Source organism: Trifolium pratense, linkage group LG2 (genome assembly GCF_020283565.1).
Source record: "Trifolium pratense cultivar HEN17-A07 linkage group LG2, ARS_RC_1.1, whole genome shotgun sequence".
In the NCBI taxonomy this organism is placed as follows: domain Eukaryota; kingdom Viridiplantae; phylum Streptophyta; class Magnoliopsida; order Fabales; family Fabaceae; genus Trifolium; species Trifolium pratense.
This window is the reverse complement of record NC_060060.1, coordinates 60,160,180-60,176,089: the sequence shown is the minus strand read 5'-3', so window position 1 is coordinate 60,176,089 and position 15,910 is coordinate 60,160,180. Positions and strand designations below refer to the sequence as shown.

At 32.3% G+C, this 15,910-nt stretch overlaps 1 protein-coding gene across 1 annotated transcript; it reads right to left on the bottom strand.

Annotated features, from left to right (window-relative positions):
* Positions 1–2,838: 2,838 nt before the first annotated feature.
* LOC123909275 (phosphomevalonate kinase, peroxisomal) lies at positions 2,839–9,366 on the bottom strand. Its single transcript, XM_045960091.1, has 10 exons — positions 9,029–9,366; positions 8,774–8,924; positions 8,430–8,527; positions 7,843–7,952; positions 7,698–7,750; positions 7,177–7,557; positions 6,551–6,655; positions 4,689–4,916; positions 4,116–4,238; positions 2,839–3,354 (listed from the first exon to the last, which is right to left on the bottom strand). The coding sequence occupies exons 1-10, from the start codon at positions 9,034–9,036 to the stop codon at positions 3,088–3,090; spliced, it is 1,524 nt and encodes a 507-aa protein (XP_045816047.1). The 5' UTR covers positions 9,037–9,366; the 3' UTR covers positions 2,839–3,087.
* Between the last annotated feature and the right edge of the window lie 6,544 nt (positions 9,367–15,910).

Genomic DNA, 15,910 nt, shown 5'->3' with positions numbered 1-15,910 from the left:
AGAATCTGACGGTACTGAATGTTTCGCTATGAATTCGTGATGATTTTGTTCGCTTGAAATAGCACTTATCTATTGCTTATAGCATTAGGTGCAAAACAGGGTAATAGATGAACTGAAGAAAAAAAAAATTGTGGATTTCAGGTTTACACATACTATATTTTTAAAAATTTTACTACTTAATATATTTTCATTTAAATACTTAATAAAAGTCACTAGATTTGGTCTAGTGGTGAGAGATTTGGATAATATACTATAGGTTCTGGGTTTAATTCTCACCTCATTGAAAACCAACAAAATTTAAATACTTAATAAATATTTAAGGGCATCAAATTTTATATTTTGGGGTTGAAGTTTGAACCCCAAAGCCCACTTAACTATCTTAAGGGTGAAATTTTTAGTCACTAGACTGTTTGACAACAAATATTCGATCACTTCAACTTCAATATGAGTTTAAGGAAGAACTACTTACTAATCACCGGAATTTTCAAATGTGAAGTCACTTGTTGAACAAGTGCATAAGTATCTTGCTGTGGAATATGAGTTTCGACGAGTATGATGTCGAAATGTGATGTCGACAAGAGCTGCTTTGCTTGAGAAATGGTAGAACATGATGTAACTGCAATAAAAAAAAATATTAAGAGTTAGAACAAAAAAAGATGAAAAGTAGTTTAGAATAATAATTAAGGTGTGTGAGTGAGTGAGTGAGAAAGTAAGTACCTTGATAGTGTAATTGATTGCAAATGTGGTGAATAGTGTAGAAATCGTAGGTGTCATGATCGATTGCAAGTACTCTAAGCCCAGCGGGGAATGATGGATTGTTAGTAGTGAAATGGTTCATATTTGCGATGAATGGATGAAATAGAATAATGAATGAATGAATGGATTGTAATGAATAATAATGGAAGTAAGAGTGAGTGAGTGAAGAGGGTAGAAAGTAGAAGGATGAAAGAGTCTGAAAATCAACAATGAATACACAAATTGCATAAGTAATGGAAGCGATGAAATTAAAGAAAGAAAGAAACTCAGAAATTAAAGAAAGATGAAAACTCTACCAAATTGATTGTGTCTTGAATGAAATGAAAGCAATGGGTCAGTGAGCGATGAACACAACGATGAATTGATTGTGTCTCTCAGCGATGAACACAGCGATGAAATGAAAGCAATGGGTCAGTGAGTGAGAGCGATGAACCAAGGAAGGAACTTCAGTGAGAGCGATGAACTTCAGTTGTTGGGTCTCTCAATGGGTCGGTGAGTGAGAGCGATGAACCAAGGAAGGAACTTCAGTGAGAGCGATGAACATTCAGTTGTGAAACTAACGAAGCAGATCAGAAAGGAACATCGATTGTTCTTGAAAGTGAGTGAGTGAGTATTGTCTCTCAGTGAGTGAATGAGATTGTGAAAGTTAATGAATGAATGAATGAAATTAAAACGGCGCAAAAGCCTTTGTATGTATTTATAAGAAGAATTAGGGTTTAATTTTCCCCAACGGTCAGAAACGCGTGAAACCGGGACAGCTGTGATGCATTAATTTAACAGCTGTATTTTTTATTTTTTACATAGGTGTATTTAATAAATAGTAAATTTATAGTGTTTCTTATAAAAAAACCAATTTTTTTTAAATATTCCTTATAAAAAGGACAAGAGGGACTAATAATTATTAAAATCTTGAGTTAAATAAGATTTTTTTCCCTAAAAATATATAGGGAGTTTTAGTTTTAGTCACTAAAAATAAAAATGTAATGTTTCTTGTTAATATTATTACTGAATGTCCATCTAGGTTATTTGCCTATGTAATTAGTCCATATGTTTGCCAATATATATATAATATATGTATCAGTGTAAATCTTAATTTCAGTGGCGAATAGCATAAACTCTATTCCAATTGGCACGGCGGCGGACAGCGGTTTTCCGGCGGACCTCCGACGACTTTCACGGCGGTCGGTGGTGGTTCTCCGGCAGTTGGTGGTGGTGCTCCGGCGGCCGGCCACCACCAACCACCCATACTATTTTATTATTATTTTATTTTAAAAATCAAATTTTTAATAATTATTTTAAAAATAATTAAAAAATCAGTTTTTAATGTTTTTAGTTTTTAAAAATAATTAAAAAATTCAGTTTTTTTTAAAAATAATTAAAAAATCAGTTTTTAATGTTTTTAGTTTTTCAAAAACTTAGTATTTTAATTTTTTTCCTATTTATTAGTTTTTTTTGTATTTAAAAATCAGATTTTTTAATTTTAAAAATTACTCTTTTTTTAAATAATAAAAATTATTTTTAAAACAATATAAAAAACAAGTTTTCGGCTAAGTAAAAAATAATTTGGGTTTAAAAAAAATATTTTGTGGGTTGATTATAAACCAATTCAATCATAAAATTAATGAAAAATTATGTTTTTAAAATAATTAATAAATCTATTTTTTTTAATCAACTAATAAAAAAAATTAGTTTAAGAAAAAAACCTATTTAAAATTGGATCATGTGAATAACTTAAATTTTATTACAAACCGGTTATAAATTGGTTTGATCCGGTTAATAACCAAATCCAAATTAGTTTTAAAAAATAACCGGTTTGTTATTGAAATGGTTTTGGTTTATCAATTAGGTGTGGTGTGGTTTCCAAACCATGCACACCCCTACCCTCTTCCACACACTTGTTCCAAATTTATGTTTTGATTTGTAATTTTCGGCAAATGACTGTTTATGGTCTAGTGTCATCTCACTCGAAACAGAGAAGGCCAAAACAGGGAATGAGAGTAGAAAATAAAGTTGCAAGCAACAAAAAAAATTGTTAATGATTTTTCTCAATCAGACACAGAAATGTGGATAGATCCAGAAAGGTGGGGAATATCTTGGACAACACATTTGAATTTTTGATGATACACTTAAAGTTATTATTCAAAGAATTTTCTGCTCATTTAGAAACCCAAGCACTATTGGAGGAGGGACACACGAAAAACCAAGGCAGGATTATTTCAATCATCCACTCATTTTTCCCCACTAAAACAGGAAAGAAAGTAATGCCTAGTCTAAAAGCCACATTCCACAGAATATTTTTTGTGGTGACATAATTTATCAATGGAAATTAACTTAATCTATATGAATAGCAGACACAGCTGATGTGATTTCGTTGGTTCGTGGGTCAGCGCTTTCTAATGAAACTCCACAAGGATCTTCTTTAACCAACATGGCAAGAACATTAAGTGAACTCCATGTTTTTGTCAGGTTGCTATTCGAATCTCCCAAAGTAACGGCAAAGACTGCATCAAATCCTCCTGCTCCTGGAACTCCAGCTAACAATACTCCTTCCAAGTTCATTGTAGCATCTAGAAGTTGTGTTTGTGATTCTGGTTCAATCTGTACACATTGCAACTTATGATGAGATTGTTGAACTCGTCAACTAATGAAATGATCAAATATTAATCAATCAGGAAAGTATGTGAGTTTCTAACACCAAAACTCTGACTCCAATTCAATAATCAATAAAGATTATAAAAGCTGAACAGCGTGTAAGTATTGCATTTATGCTAATATGCTCCACAAACACATTGTAGATGGTATCTGAACAGTAAAAACGGTCTACTGAATGGATCACAGAGTTCATAATTAACAAGTAAAAACAAAGCAACTCTTTTTTCAACTGAACCAGAGTTCGTTTTCTTTTATGGTTACTTTATCAAATGATCTGATTATAGATCCAAAAAGAAACCATACATACAGCAGGTTCATAGGTAGTAAATTGTACTTTCTAAGCTAACATGAATAATCGAGTGCATTTTAGGATGTCAGAAATCTTGATTAGTAACTTTTGTTCTTTCTTCCAGTTCTCTATTTGTGTATTATGGCAAATTTTTATTAAGTTCATTATACTGAAACCACTATGGATAGGAACAATATCCAACCTTAGCTTGGCATCATTCTTATTCCATAGAAAGATAAGATACGGTCCTCACGAACTGTTAATGGATGAAGTAAAATCACAAAATTTCAACAAAAATAAAAATTCAGGCAACATATATTCCACCTCGACATACACATTTTTATAAGCAAATTTGATATCATACAAACAGAGCACCATTGGTCACCATATAAATAAGTGCTCAACTAAACAAACTTACCGGAACACCTGCAGCCTCGCCCATTAGGCGCATATGATATCTGATCCCCACCATGGCCTCTTTGGACCCTATTAGTGCTTTAATAACTGCTTCCTTGTTAGGCTCAGAAGCTTGTTCAATCCACTGTTTATGTAATTTGCATTTCAAACATCAATATGAAAGACGAAAAGCAAGAAACGACGCAATATATGAAATATTACTAAAACTTCGCAGCATGAAACAAGAAAATCATATCACACAGGTACTTATGAAGTTCATAATCTGAAAGTGAAAACCAAGGTTCCGATGGCTACTCAACTTTGTGAAAAACCAAGGTCCCATCAAAAGTAATAGGAGAGACGTATGAGTTTAATCATTAAAAAATCATATTTCATGAAAAAAGCAATAGAAAGAAGTGTGGAAGTCTAATCCTCAATACAAAAGAAAAGGAAAAAAATTGGGACACGTTTCAAGCTGTTTGAGTCTAATGGTGAGAACTGTCAACCAATATACTTTAGTTGCATAAGAATAAATTCTCTTAATTTCAAATTACTTCTATTCAATAAACAACCTCAAATGATCTTAACAAAATACCTTGTCTGATCTGAGGATGCTGCAGATGTCAATCACAGATTTATATGCATCCCATTGTTCTTTCGCTAATTTTCTTAACAAATTCAGTTGCGTTTCCAATGCTGAATTTGCTTCTGACAATCTTCTCCATGTTTCCAGAGCTCTCTGAGGGTCGGACTTTTGCCATTTTTTGACAGCACCAACCATTGATGGTGTGGATGATCCACCAGTTCCAGGTTCTCCTAGTACCTAAAAGGAGAAACATCTTAGTGTGGGTATCAAGAGAGTTCATGTGCTTCAGACTATAGCATCAAAATAATGCATAGAAAAAAGAAATTATGGGGGGAGAGAGAGAGAGAGAGAGAGAGAGAGAGAGAGAGGAGAGTAATTGCCATAAGATAGTTGTCCAATCATGGTATCATAAGTCAGTCGCAGAATGAGGAGATGATAAGAGGCAAGAAAGATAGTAAAATTATCACGATAAAAGGGGGAAAAAAAACTTATCCATATTTTATCAATTAAAAAAAAAAAAGGATTTCTAGAGGCAAAGTAGTACACTACTAAACTAACTGTTGTCACTTGTCAGTATACACGTGTGCGCATAGAGAATTTCTATTGTAACGTATTCAGCTTCTTAGACACTACATAAGTGAGATTCATGTGCTGCTCACTAAGTAGATTATTGTTCCAAAGAAGTCATAAGCTTCCATCTCTTGTCAACAACAATAATAACCAAAGCCTTGTTCCACTAGGTGGCATCAGCTACATAGATCAAATGACAATATTATGTCCTATCATAAATTATGCATAATGACAACAACCATTCAAATTCAAAACCTTTATGGTTTGACAAATAGTTTTCCTTGGTCTCCAACTACCTTCACTTATTGGACTATCCTCTATTTGGTCTACCATCTACCAGTATTACTTCCATGAGACTCTACCATCTTTTTCAGAATAGGAGGTACACCAGTATTACTATCCCTCAATATTTAGTCTCATACAACACTTTAAGTCTTATAGCTCTACATAATTTTCTTTTAGACTTGAATGATACTTTTCTATCACAAATTAAACTAGAAGTAATTATCCATTTCATCCACCTTACTTGAATCATATTGTCTCGCGGGTCATTATCATTTCAAGGTTTAGAGATGCTGCTAAAAACCACAACAAATATTTATTGGAAGGCATAATAATATAAAACAGCACAAAAAATAAATAGTAATAATATATAAGCCTTTAATTACGCTTAGTCTCCAAGTCTGGCACGGTTATTAAAAAAAACTCCAAATCAAGACAACAACGTTGATTCTTAAGGACTAAAACCTCTTCAATCAGTGTTATCAGTTGTTTCCTTCACATAATTGCCACAAGAAAGTACTAGCTAGATACTCCATCCAAATCTTTAATAAATATCATGTAAGGTTAATTAACTAGAATGCATTGGATTCCCATATATATGAAGAACCCCAATATTCAAATGAAAAGTCTGAATCTAAATGATACTGTAATGTGTTAAAAAAAAATAAAAAACTTAGAATGTTTTGTGACGGAGAAGGCTACTGGTATAACTTCAATGTAGATTGCCAAGAGAAAAAAAGCTGTCTGTGCAACGAAAAACTCAATTTTTTGAGAAACCTAGAGGAAGGCTAATAAGACAACATTATTTGTAACCATTTAATTAGGAATTAGGTAATTGAATAGAAATCAAGTACAAATTTTGAGTTAGGAACACCCTACCACCCTCACCCCTTCAATAAAAAGGAGAAATAGTGGGGGAGATGGGATGCAAAGCAGGGCGGAGTAAGTGTTCTAGCAATAAATACAAGACATATTAACATATAATAATGCCAACATATGCAAAGTTTTAAGTTGCTTACAAGAGTCATCAAAGGTGGTAAAGAGAACTCAGTCCTATCATGGTCCCAATTTCCTTTTAGAATGTCAATGATTACTTCTGGCAAGTGCACTGCTGTAGCTGCAACCTACAAAGTCAATGAAGTTAATGGTGTTTCTGGAACATTTCTAATAATTCCAAAGCATTGCATGGTTAATCAATGTAAGACGTAACAAACAGAAGAATCCTAGCATGTTTGTTAAAGCAGATAAACTAAAAATAATGCAGCTAAAGCAACAATAAGTTACCTTTTTTTTTTTCGCTGCAAGAAAAAAACCATATTCAAGGAACATGGTACCAAAGTTATAAGTTCGTGAAAATTGAATGCAATGCGATGCACAATGGTGACTACATAATATATTTGTTATTGAACATATTTCTCAAGGGAATTTCAAGAATTCACGAGTAATAGTTGTCAATAATCTTGAGAAAGAAGCCAGATATGGGTCAAATAAATCAGGGTGCACTGTGCCAGTTCTATATTGAATTTACAGACTCTATTGTGTGTGCCTGTGTCTGTTTTTATATGATGAACTTGAATAATGAGAATTGTAGTATTGTTGCTCAATACACTATACATATGAGAAGAGGAAGGTGGAGGGTAAATACCTGAGTGGAAGAAATCACTTCAGGCGAAAACCGCACATAGCGCTGACTGCCATACACAGCTGAACTTACATCAAACCCACTACCCACTTTCCCTTGTGCAATACAATGTGCAGTTTGAGCTATTTTATGAACCATATCAAGGTCTGCAATATCCTTCCTGTCCTGATGATCTTTTGAAGCTGAAATCTTTACGACGCCAAGGTAATGAAGTAAAGAAGCAACTACAGCTGTTGTCATTGCTGCAGATGAACCCAAACCAGTTTTAGCAACTTCGGGCTTACAGTTTCCTTCATTAGCATCATCGGTATTGAATGAAATTGAGGCAAAAGGCGGAAGGGTGGCCAATGATTCTGGTGTCAAAGGGAGACCGCACCTCTGAATCTGCAGAAGTGTTTATTAAGACAAACTTCTTGGTCTATGCTTTTAAATACTATAATATTAAAATTTTCAGGCCATCAAAATTAAAGGAGAAAGGATGAGAAAAACGATGTGCAGAAAGTATACAAACAAGAGAAAATTACCTCATTCCTATAAGAATAAAAATCATTGGAACCCAAAATTGTAATGTCAAGACCTGCACGACCAATCCATTTATAAAATGTTTGAAGCCGTTGTTACACGTTCATTAATTAAAAGAGCTGAGAAAAAGAAAAAACAAGACAATACCTTGTAAAAGTAGTTTGTGTAACGCATCCTTTTTATTCTGGTCAAATGTCGCATAAGCAGCAGCCACAGAGTATTGCACTGCATATTCCACAAAAGGATTCCTTGTTTCACTGAAATAACAAACCAATTCTTGTAAGCCTCACCTAACTATGGCTCTGTTTGGATAAACAACTTAGTTAAGTGTTTATAGCATAAGTGTTCATCATATAAGTGTTTACATATAAGTTATTTCTATAACAAAAGATAAAATACAGTCAAATAGTTTTCATATCAACTGAGCTATTTTCATAAGCTATACTGGAAAGCTTATTGAAATAAGATGAAAACAGCATGCGAACATGTCATAAGTTGTTTCTATAAGTTCTCCCAAACAATCTGACAAGTACTTATTGCAGTAGGTAAACTCAAATAAGTCAATCCAAACAATAAAACTAATAGCAGTGAGAAACTAGAAAGATCGCAATTTGAGGATGCCAATTATTAATTAACACACTTTTTTACATGACTTGCTAATTTAAATGAGGTATAAATTTCAACATCCAAATATAATCGTTAAAGAACTGATTTGACAAAAATGAGTAACCTGCCTTGATGAAACAGTTTGAATGGTAAGATTTTTGAGTGCTAATTTATACAAGGCTTCTCTAGAGAGCTGAGGAGAGGTTAATCTAACATCCGCCCAAGCCTGAACAAAAAGCAAGCAATCACATCACATAAATATAACATAAGATTTAATTCATATACACCGGCAGTATACATTTTTTTACACAGTCAAACCAATCATAATCGTCACATCATTAAAAACATTTAACTTTAACCATAACCACTACTCCTCCTGACGTCACACATATGATTGGTTGTGATTTGTCGATAGTGTATCCGATAACATACAATTCAGTAAATTATATGAGTAAAAGAATAAATAACAGACCCATGCCCAACTATCAGGTTTAGTTTCAGGGTAGATAGGTTTAACAATAGCATAAAAACGAGCATTTGTACTAAGAACAAGCCCTGCATTAGGTCTCTCCAAAACAAGGTAACCACCAGTCATTAAAACCTTTCCAGGAGCAGAAGCAACCCTGTCAATATCAATTTAGGGTAATTTAGTTCATTCCATTTTCACTATATACAAAATTAAAATAAAATTCATAAGAGTAAGTTAGTGATTAATTAATGAACTTACACTGCCATTGATAGATATTGTGATCTTTCAGTTTAGATAATAGAAATGATTGTTGTTGGTGGTGGATGCGATGAACGGTTTATTTTTCTGAAATCTGAAGCGGTGAATCGTTGTTCAGTATATAGCATTCGGATTCTGAATTTGGTTTGATTCAGAAATATACAGCTATATATATAAATATATAGACACGCGTTGCACGTGGAGAATGCAGCGAAGAAGAGAGTAATAGTTTTGTTGCTGCTAGTGTTAACCAACCACTACGGTTCTTAAAAAACACTTCGATTCAATAACTTTGTCGTGTGTGTGTTCCTTCCTTTGCACGGGTTTGGGGCAAATGCTAGTAACTTGTTTGGATAAACACTTATATAAAAGCGCTTTTTTTTCCTAAGAAATTATTATCATTCAGGACTTTTTTTAATAGTTTTTATTTTTTTGTTTAAAAAAAAAATTGAATGCACCATTCGTCCCTAAATTATCACTCTATTGTGTAAAAAAAAAAAAAATTATCACTTTATTATTAGTTAGTGACTAGAAATTCCACTTTAAAAGTTTTAAGGGTGAATAATTGGAGTGCCAGAATTTGAACATCGACTCCTGCACACAAAGTGTGATGTCTCTACCAACTGAACTAAGTTCACGGGAACTATTGTTAATTTTTTTAATTCCAAGAGAAGTGATGATTAAAATAGAAATTCGCACTCATATTTATTTATTTTAGGTTAAGTAGTCTAGTGGCAATGTCTTTCAACACAAGATATCACTCATAAGCTTGAAAGGTGTGCTTCAGACTTGCTTCGATGGAGTAAGGAAAAGTTCCAAACTCTACGTAAGGATATTGACAAACTATCACAAAAATCAGTTTAATGCTCTTAAAAAAAATTATCTTCTCTCCTTCTTCAGGATGATCTTTTTTGGAGGCAGAGGGCTAAAACCTTTTGGTACAAAGATGGAGACTTAAACACTAAATTCTTTCACGCAACTGTTACTGCAAGAAGGAAAATCAACTGTCTTAATATGCTCCTTGATGAAATAATGCCTCATTTTTATTACTTCTTTCTGGCTATAGAAGATTTTGATGTGATATTAACACACACTTGGATAGGAGCTCCTATCTATCACACTTCCTTGTCGTTATTTTGAGATCTCACATTCGAAACAATTTGTTTTATCTACGCCGCCTATAGTAGAAAATCAAAGTAGAACTCAAAATGCTAAAAGAAGAAAGTAATGACAGAAATGGACCAACTTATTTATTCTGTTTGTGTTGTTGAGACAAAATGTTGTATACATTACATACAGGTTACAGGGATTCGAAGATGTTTTCGACTAGTTGAAGGGAATTTTGTTATCTGATTGACATGGCTACCAATAAAGTTACCCTTGAGCCACACTTGAAAGCAAAACTGAAGAAGCTCTAAACCAAATAGTGGACATGGCTTTGAGGCCATTAACTGAAATATATTTATATTTTGTATTCCATTGTAACACATACTTATATATAGACCCTTGTATTTTTGTTTTCTATAACTGTATAATTACTTTGGATAAAACTTACATTTTTGAGTTATAGATTCTACAATTTTCATCAAAGTGACACCAGTGTAGTATTTGCTTGAAGAGGAAAAACTCACTTCATTTATTAGTTGCTGAATGTATAATTAGGATGTTGGATATCTTCTATAACATATTTCCTCTGGTGTTTAATATAAGAGATATTTTACTTTTTAGATTCATTAAAAATATAATATATCTAGTCTATAATATGGACCAGATAGATTAGATTCTCAATGAATCTAAAAAGTAAAGTTTCTCTTATATTAAGAATCGGAGTAAATTTTTGTATCCCTTAGCCAACATATTGTTATATTAATATAAATAGGCTAAATAGTAATTGGAGGTTGAACTGAATGAACATAATTTATATAAATAGGGCAGAAAAGTATGTCAACCTGAGTGATGTCCTGCACTACTTTTTTTTTATTTTTAAATAAAGGTATCTTTCGCGTGCATCAGTAAAAACTAATTCCCTCGAGTCCCACCGGTGCTCTGTCTGGACCGTGACACCATCATTTTATCCTAAATATTTATCAAAAAATTAAAAATTGATATTCATTAATTTATATTTTTAAAGTAAATTTTTAAGTTTTTTGAAATTTAGTTGACTATATACCAATACCTTTAAAGTAAATTTTGAAATGTTGTTGACTACATACCAATACCAATACAAATATCATTGAAAATTAAATTTATTTTAAAACGAATTAATATAAAAATATGGCATTCAATTTATTATGGCATTCTATATAAAAATATTGCATTTTATATGTAGGACCGAAGTTCGAACTTTAGATCTCCAATTTATTGACCTCAAGTGGTGAATTTCTAGCTTTTATGCTACTTGACTCAAAAAAAAAATACTATAAAACTTTTATTCATATAACTTTAAAAAAATTAAAATATGAAGAATTATATATGATTTTTTTTTTGAATCCATTATATATGAATTTTTAAAATTTCCAAAGATAAAAAGATAAATGTAATGAAAATTTCGACATAAAAATTAGATATAACTACAAAATAATTATTTAAAAAGGACAAAACTTACATGCATTTCCATACATGCATTTCTTACTATTCCTCTCACAAAGAGGTAGTTTTTTTCATTAAAAAATAATTTTCTTTTATTTTTTCAAAATGAAAAAACACAAATAACCACCTCTTTGTGAGTGAAAAAGTAAGAAATGCATGTATGGAAATGCATGTAAGTTTTGTCCATTTAAAAATAGACATTAGCTTAACAATAGAAACTTAAACTAGAGACCAAAACATGTCAATTTTTTTTAATAGGGACAAAAATTAAAATTTGGTATAATTATAAAGATAAAGAAATATTTAACCCTAAGATTAAAAAAAGAAGAAGAAAATAATACACTATAAAATTAATTTATTTAAAAAAACAATCAAACGGTCCATTGGGATTACACGCATTTGTGAAATACTATGTGTGTGTTTGAATCTTACGCTATGTGCATTTGTGAAAAGAATAAAAACTCATTCTTTCTTTCTTCTTTTCAAGAAACACAAGAAAAAGAATGAAAACACGCACTTTACACACATCGTGGAATTCAAGGATCGAGAAACTGCTATTTGCCGATAATCTATTCTGTTTGCTACGGTAATTTTTTCAACCTTCTCTCCACATGTTGATTCATTCAGATACCCATTTTCGAAATTCAATCTTCTGCTTCATAAAAACAAAACAAAAGAAACCTTAATTGACCAAAGGTGTTCTTTCTGTTTGAACATTCAATTTTCTGCTTGAAAAATGGTACAACTTTACCCATTTTTTTCTCATTCTTGATCATTCAAAAACATTCAATCTTCTGCTTGAGAAAAACAAAAGAACCCTAATTCTGCAAAAGGTGTTCTGTTCTGTCCCAAAAGAATCTTAAAAGACAGATTTTTGTTTGTCACAATAAGCTGAGTTTCACTCGGTTTATAACCGATACATGTTGGGAACGATGGTGGGTTTCCAATTTTAAAGGGTATAAAAACCCTATAAGAATGTGAATCATTGTGCGACCGGAATCTTTTTTGATTATCTGAAAAAGGGGTGGAGTATATTACCCTAGTGACCCTAAATTTGACGGTTGGAATCGATGAATATACTTTGTTTTCTAAATTTTGTTTTCTAAATTTTGTAACGGATGGATCATAGATGCCTCAATTACCGTAGAATAAAATGTTGGGTGGATTTAATGACCCTTAGTCCCTGAATGTGAAAGGTAGTTGTTGCCTTAATTGTTACTCAAGCAATTGTCTATCGGTGTTCGCTTTTCAATTAAAAAAAATATGAATTTTTATTCATAATAATGAATGAATGATTATATAGTCTGCTTTGATGACCCTTAGTCCCTAAATTCACTTCTGCAGTTGCAATTAGAAGTGATTTTATATGATGAACATAATGACCCTTGTCCGAAAAGTTTCATAAGTTATGTAAGTGATGGATGCCTTAATGACCTTTAAGAAAAATGCATTATGAATTCTTTATTCATAATGAAAAAGTTGGATGGTGGCTTTCAAAGAAAAGACATTTAATATGAAATTTTATTCAAAACGTGGATGGTGTTTATTGTCTTCTTATGACCCTAATTGTGAAACTGTCACTAGTGGTATGGTATACACGAGCTCGCTAACTCCGAATTCGATGATAAGATGGATATACTTTGTTCCATGATTTTTGTAATGAATTGTCTTGGTGGCCCAAAAATGCTGGATGATGTCATATTGTGAAAGCTAATTGTTGCCTTAAATGAAATTTTAATATAAAATTTCATTCATAATATAAGGCAAGGATAATATCTATTGTGCTTTGATAACCCTGGTCCCTAGATGCAATTTTCCAACTACAATAGGAAGTGATTTTGCAAATGCAAAAGGAAGTGCTTCCTTGTGTTTGATCAGCCTACTGCTAAGAGTTTCAAAGGAATTCTCATGAACAAAGTACAAAGAAACAACTCTTTGGAGTATAAATTATTTCTTATAATAACGATCTGGTATGTATGAGTGCTTCGCGTCCTAAAGGCTTTGCACAAAGATATTGTGAACCCCTTGTTTCATTGAGAGATGGTGACTTTGGAAGCAGGGCTGTGGGGTGTGCCACATATTTTTTACTTAAAGTTGCTGCTTTAGAGACTGTAAGCAGGTTCTCCAAGAGTAGATGCCCATGTGTGTGGCGAGGTCTGCAGAGTCTACAAATCTTTGTCCTACCACAATTTAAATGGATTCAGAGGTGGGCTGCCTTCAGGGGTTTGGTCAAAAGCATGCAGGTTTGTGATTATCAATTCAATATGGTTTCAATACATATTTATGTTTATATAGATGGACATTTCAAAGCAGAAATATATGTTATGTCAGGAAAACTATTTGCTATGAAGTTGAATTATAAATATTTTGGAGTAGCTTCATTTAAAAACCTTCAGAAAATGGTTATATCATTGGTATTTGTGTACTTCTAGACAATCTTTGTTCCAGAACTTTTTATGTGGGTTACTTCTATGTATCTTACATTTTTATTGAATTTGTTGTAAATTGACCCTAGTCCCTGAATGTGAAAGCTAGTTGTTGCCTTAATTGCTACTCAAGTAATTGTCTCTACCGGTGTCCGCTTTTCTATTAAAAAAAATTATGATTTTTTTTCATAATAATGCATGAATGGGTATATATTCTACTTTGATGACCCTTATTTCCGAAATTCAATTCTGCAACTGCAATTAAAAGTGATTTTGCATTATGAACTTAATCACCCTAGTTTCTTATGTTTCATAAGTTTTTTAAGGGATGGATGCTTCAATGACCTTAGAGTAAAATGCACAAACTCTTTATTCATATAAAGGAAATGTTGGATGGTGGCCTTTAACGAAATTTGAATATGAACTTTTATTCAAAATGTGTATGGTCTGTATTGTCTTATTATGGAACCTAATTGTGAAAATGTCACTGAGATGATTTTTCTTTTCATTATCTATAAAGGGTGGTATGCTATACATGAATCCACTAACTCCAAATTCGATAATAAGATGGTTTTACTTTTTTCCCTATTTTTCTAAGGGATAGTCTTCTTAACCCAAAAATGTTGGATGATGCCTTAATGTGAAAGTTATTTGTTGCCTTAAATGCAATTGTGCTTTGATGAAAAATATAAGGCACAAATGTTTGCTGTTGTGTGTGCTTCGATGACCCTAGTCCCTGAATTCAATTCTGCAAATGCAATTAGAAGTGATTTTGCTGTATGAACTTAATATCCCTAATGTTTCATAAGTTTTGTAAGGAAATGTGAAAGTTGGAATCGATGAATATACTTTGTCTTATAAATTTTGGAACGGACGGATCATAGATGCCTCAATGACGATAAAGTTAAATGTTAGATGAACTTATTGACCCTAGTCTCTGAATATGAAAGCTAGTTGTTGCTTTATTTGCCACTCAAGCAATTTTCTATATTGGTGTCCACTTTTCTATTAAAAAAATTTATGAATTTTTATTCATAATAATGTATGAATTGATATATATTCTGTTTTGATGATCCTTAGTCCCTAAATTCAATTCTGCAACTGCAACTAGAAGTAACTTTGCATTATGAACTTAATGACCCTTGTCCCTAATGTTGACTGATGCCTTAATGTGAAAGATAGTTGTTACCTCAATGACTATAGAGTAATGGATGGATGAGATACTATGGAGTCAATGAATATACTATGTTTTATAAATTTTGTAATGGATAGATCATAGATGTCTCGATGACTATAGAGTAAAATGTTGGATGAACTTAATGACCCTTGTCCCTCAATGGAAAATGAATTATGAATTCTTTATTCATAATGGAAAAGTTGGATGGAGGTTTTCAAAGCAAAGCAATTTTAATATGAAAGTTTATTCAAAATGTGGATGGTGTCTATTGTCTTTTTATGACCCTAATTGTGAAACTGTCACTAGTGGTATGGTATACATGAGATGACTAACTCCAAATTCGATGGATATACTTTGTTCCTTGATTTTTGTAAGAGATTGTCTTGGTGGCTCAAAATGTTGGATGATGCCTTAATGTGAAAGCTAGTTGTTGTCTTAAATGCAATTTTAATATAAAATTTCATTCATAATATAAGGCATGGATATTATCTATTGTGCTTTAATGACCATAGTCCCTAAATGCAATTTTGCAACTACAATATGAACTGATTTTTCAAATGCAAAAGGCATTGTGTCCTTGAGTTTGATTAGCCTACTGATAAGGGTTTCAAAGGAATTCTCTAAGAAGACACGAATCAACTGAAGCAAAGTACAAAGAAACCAACTCTTTGGACTCTAAACTGTTTCTTA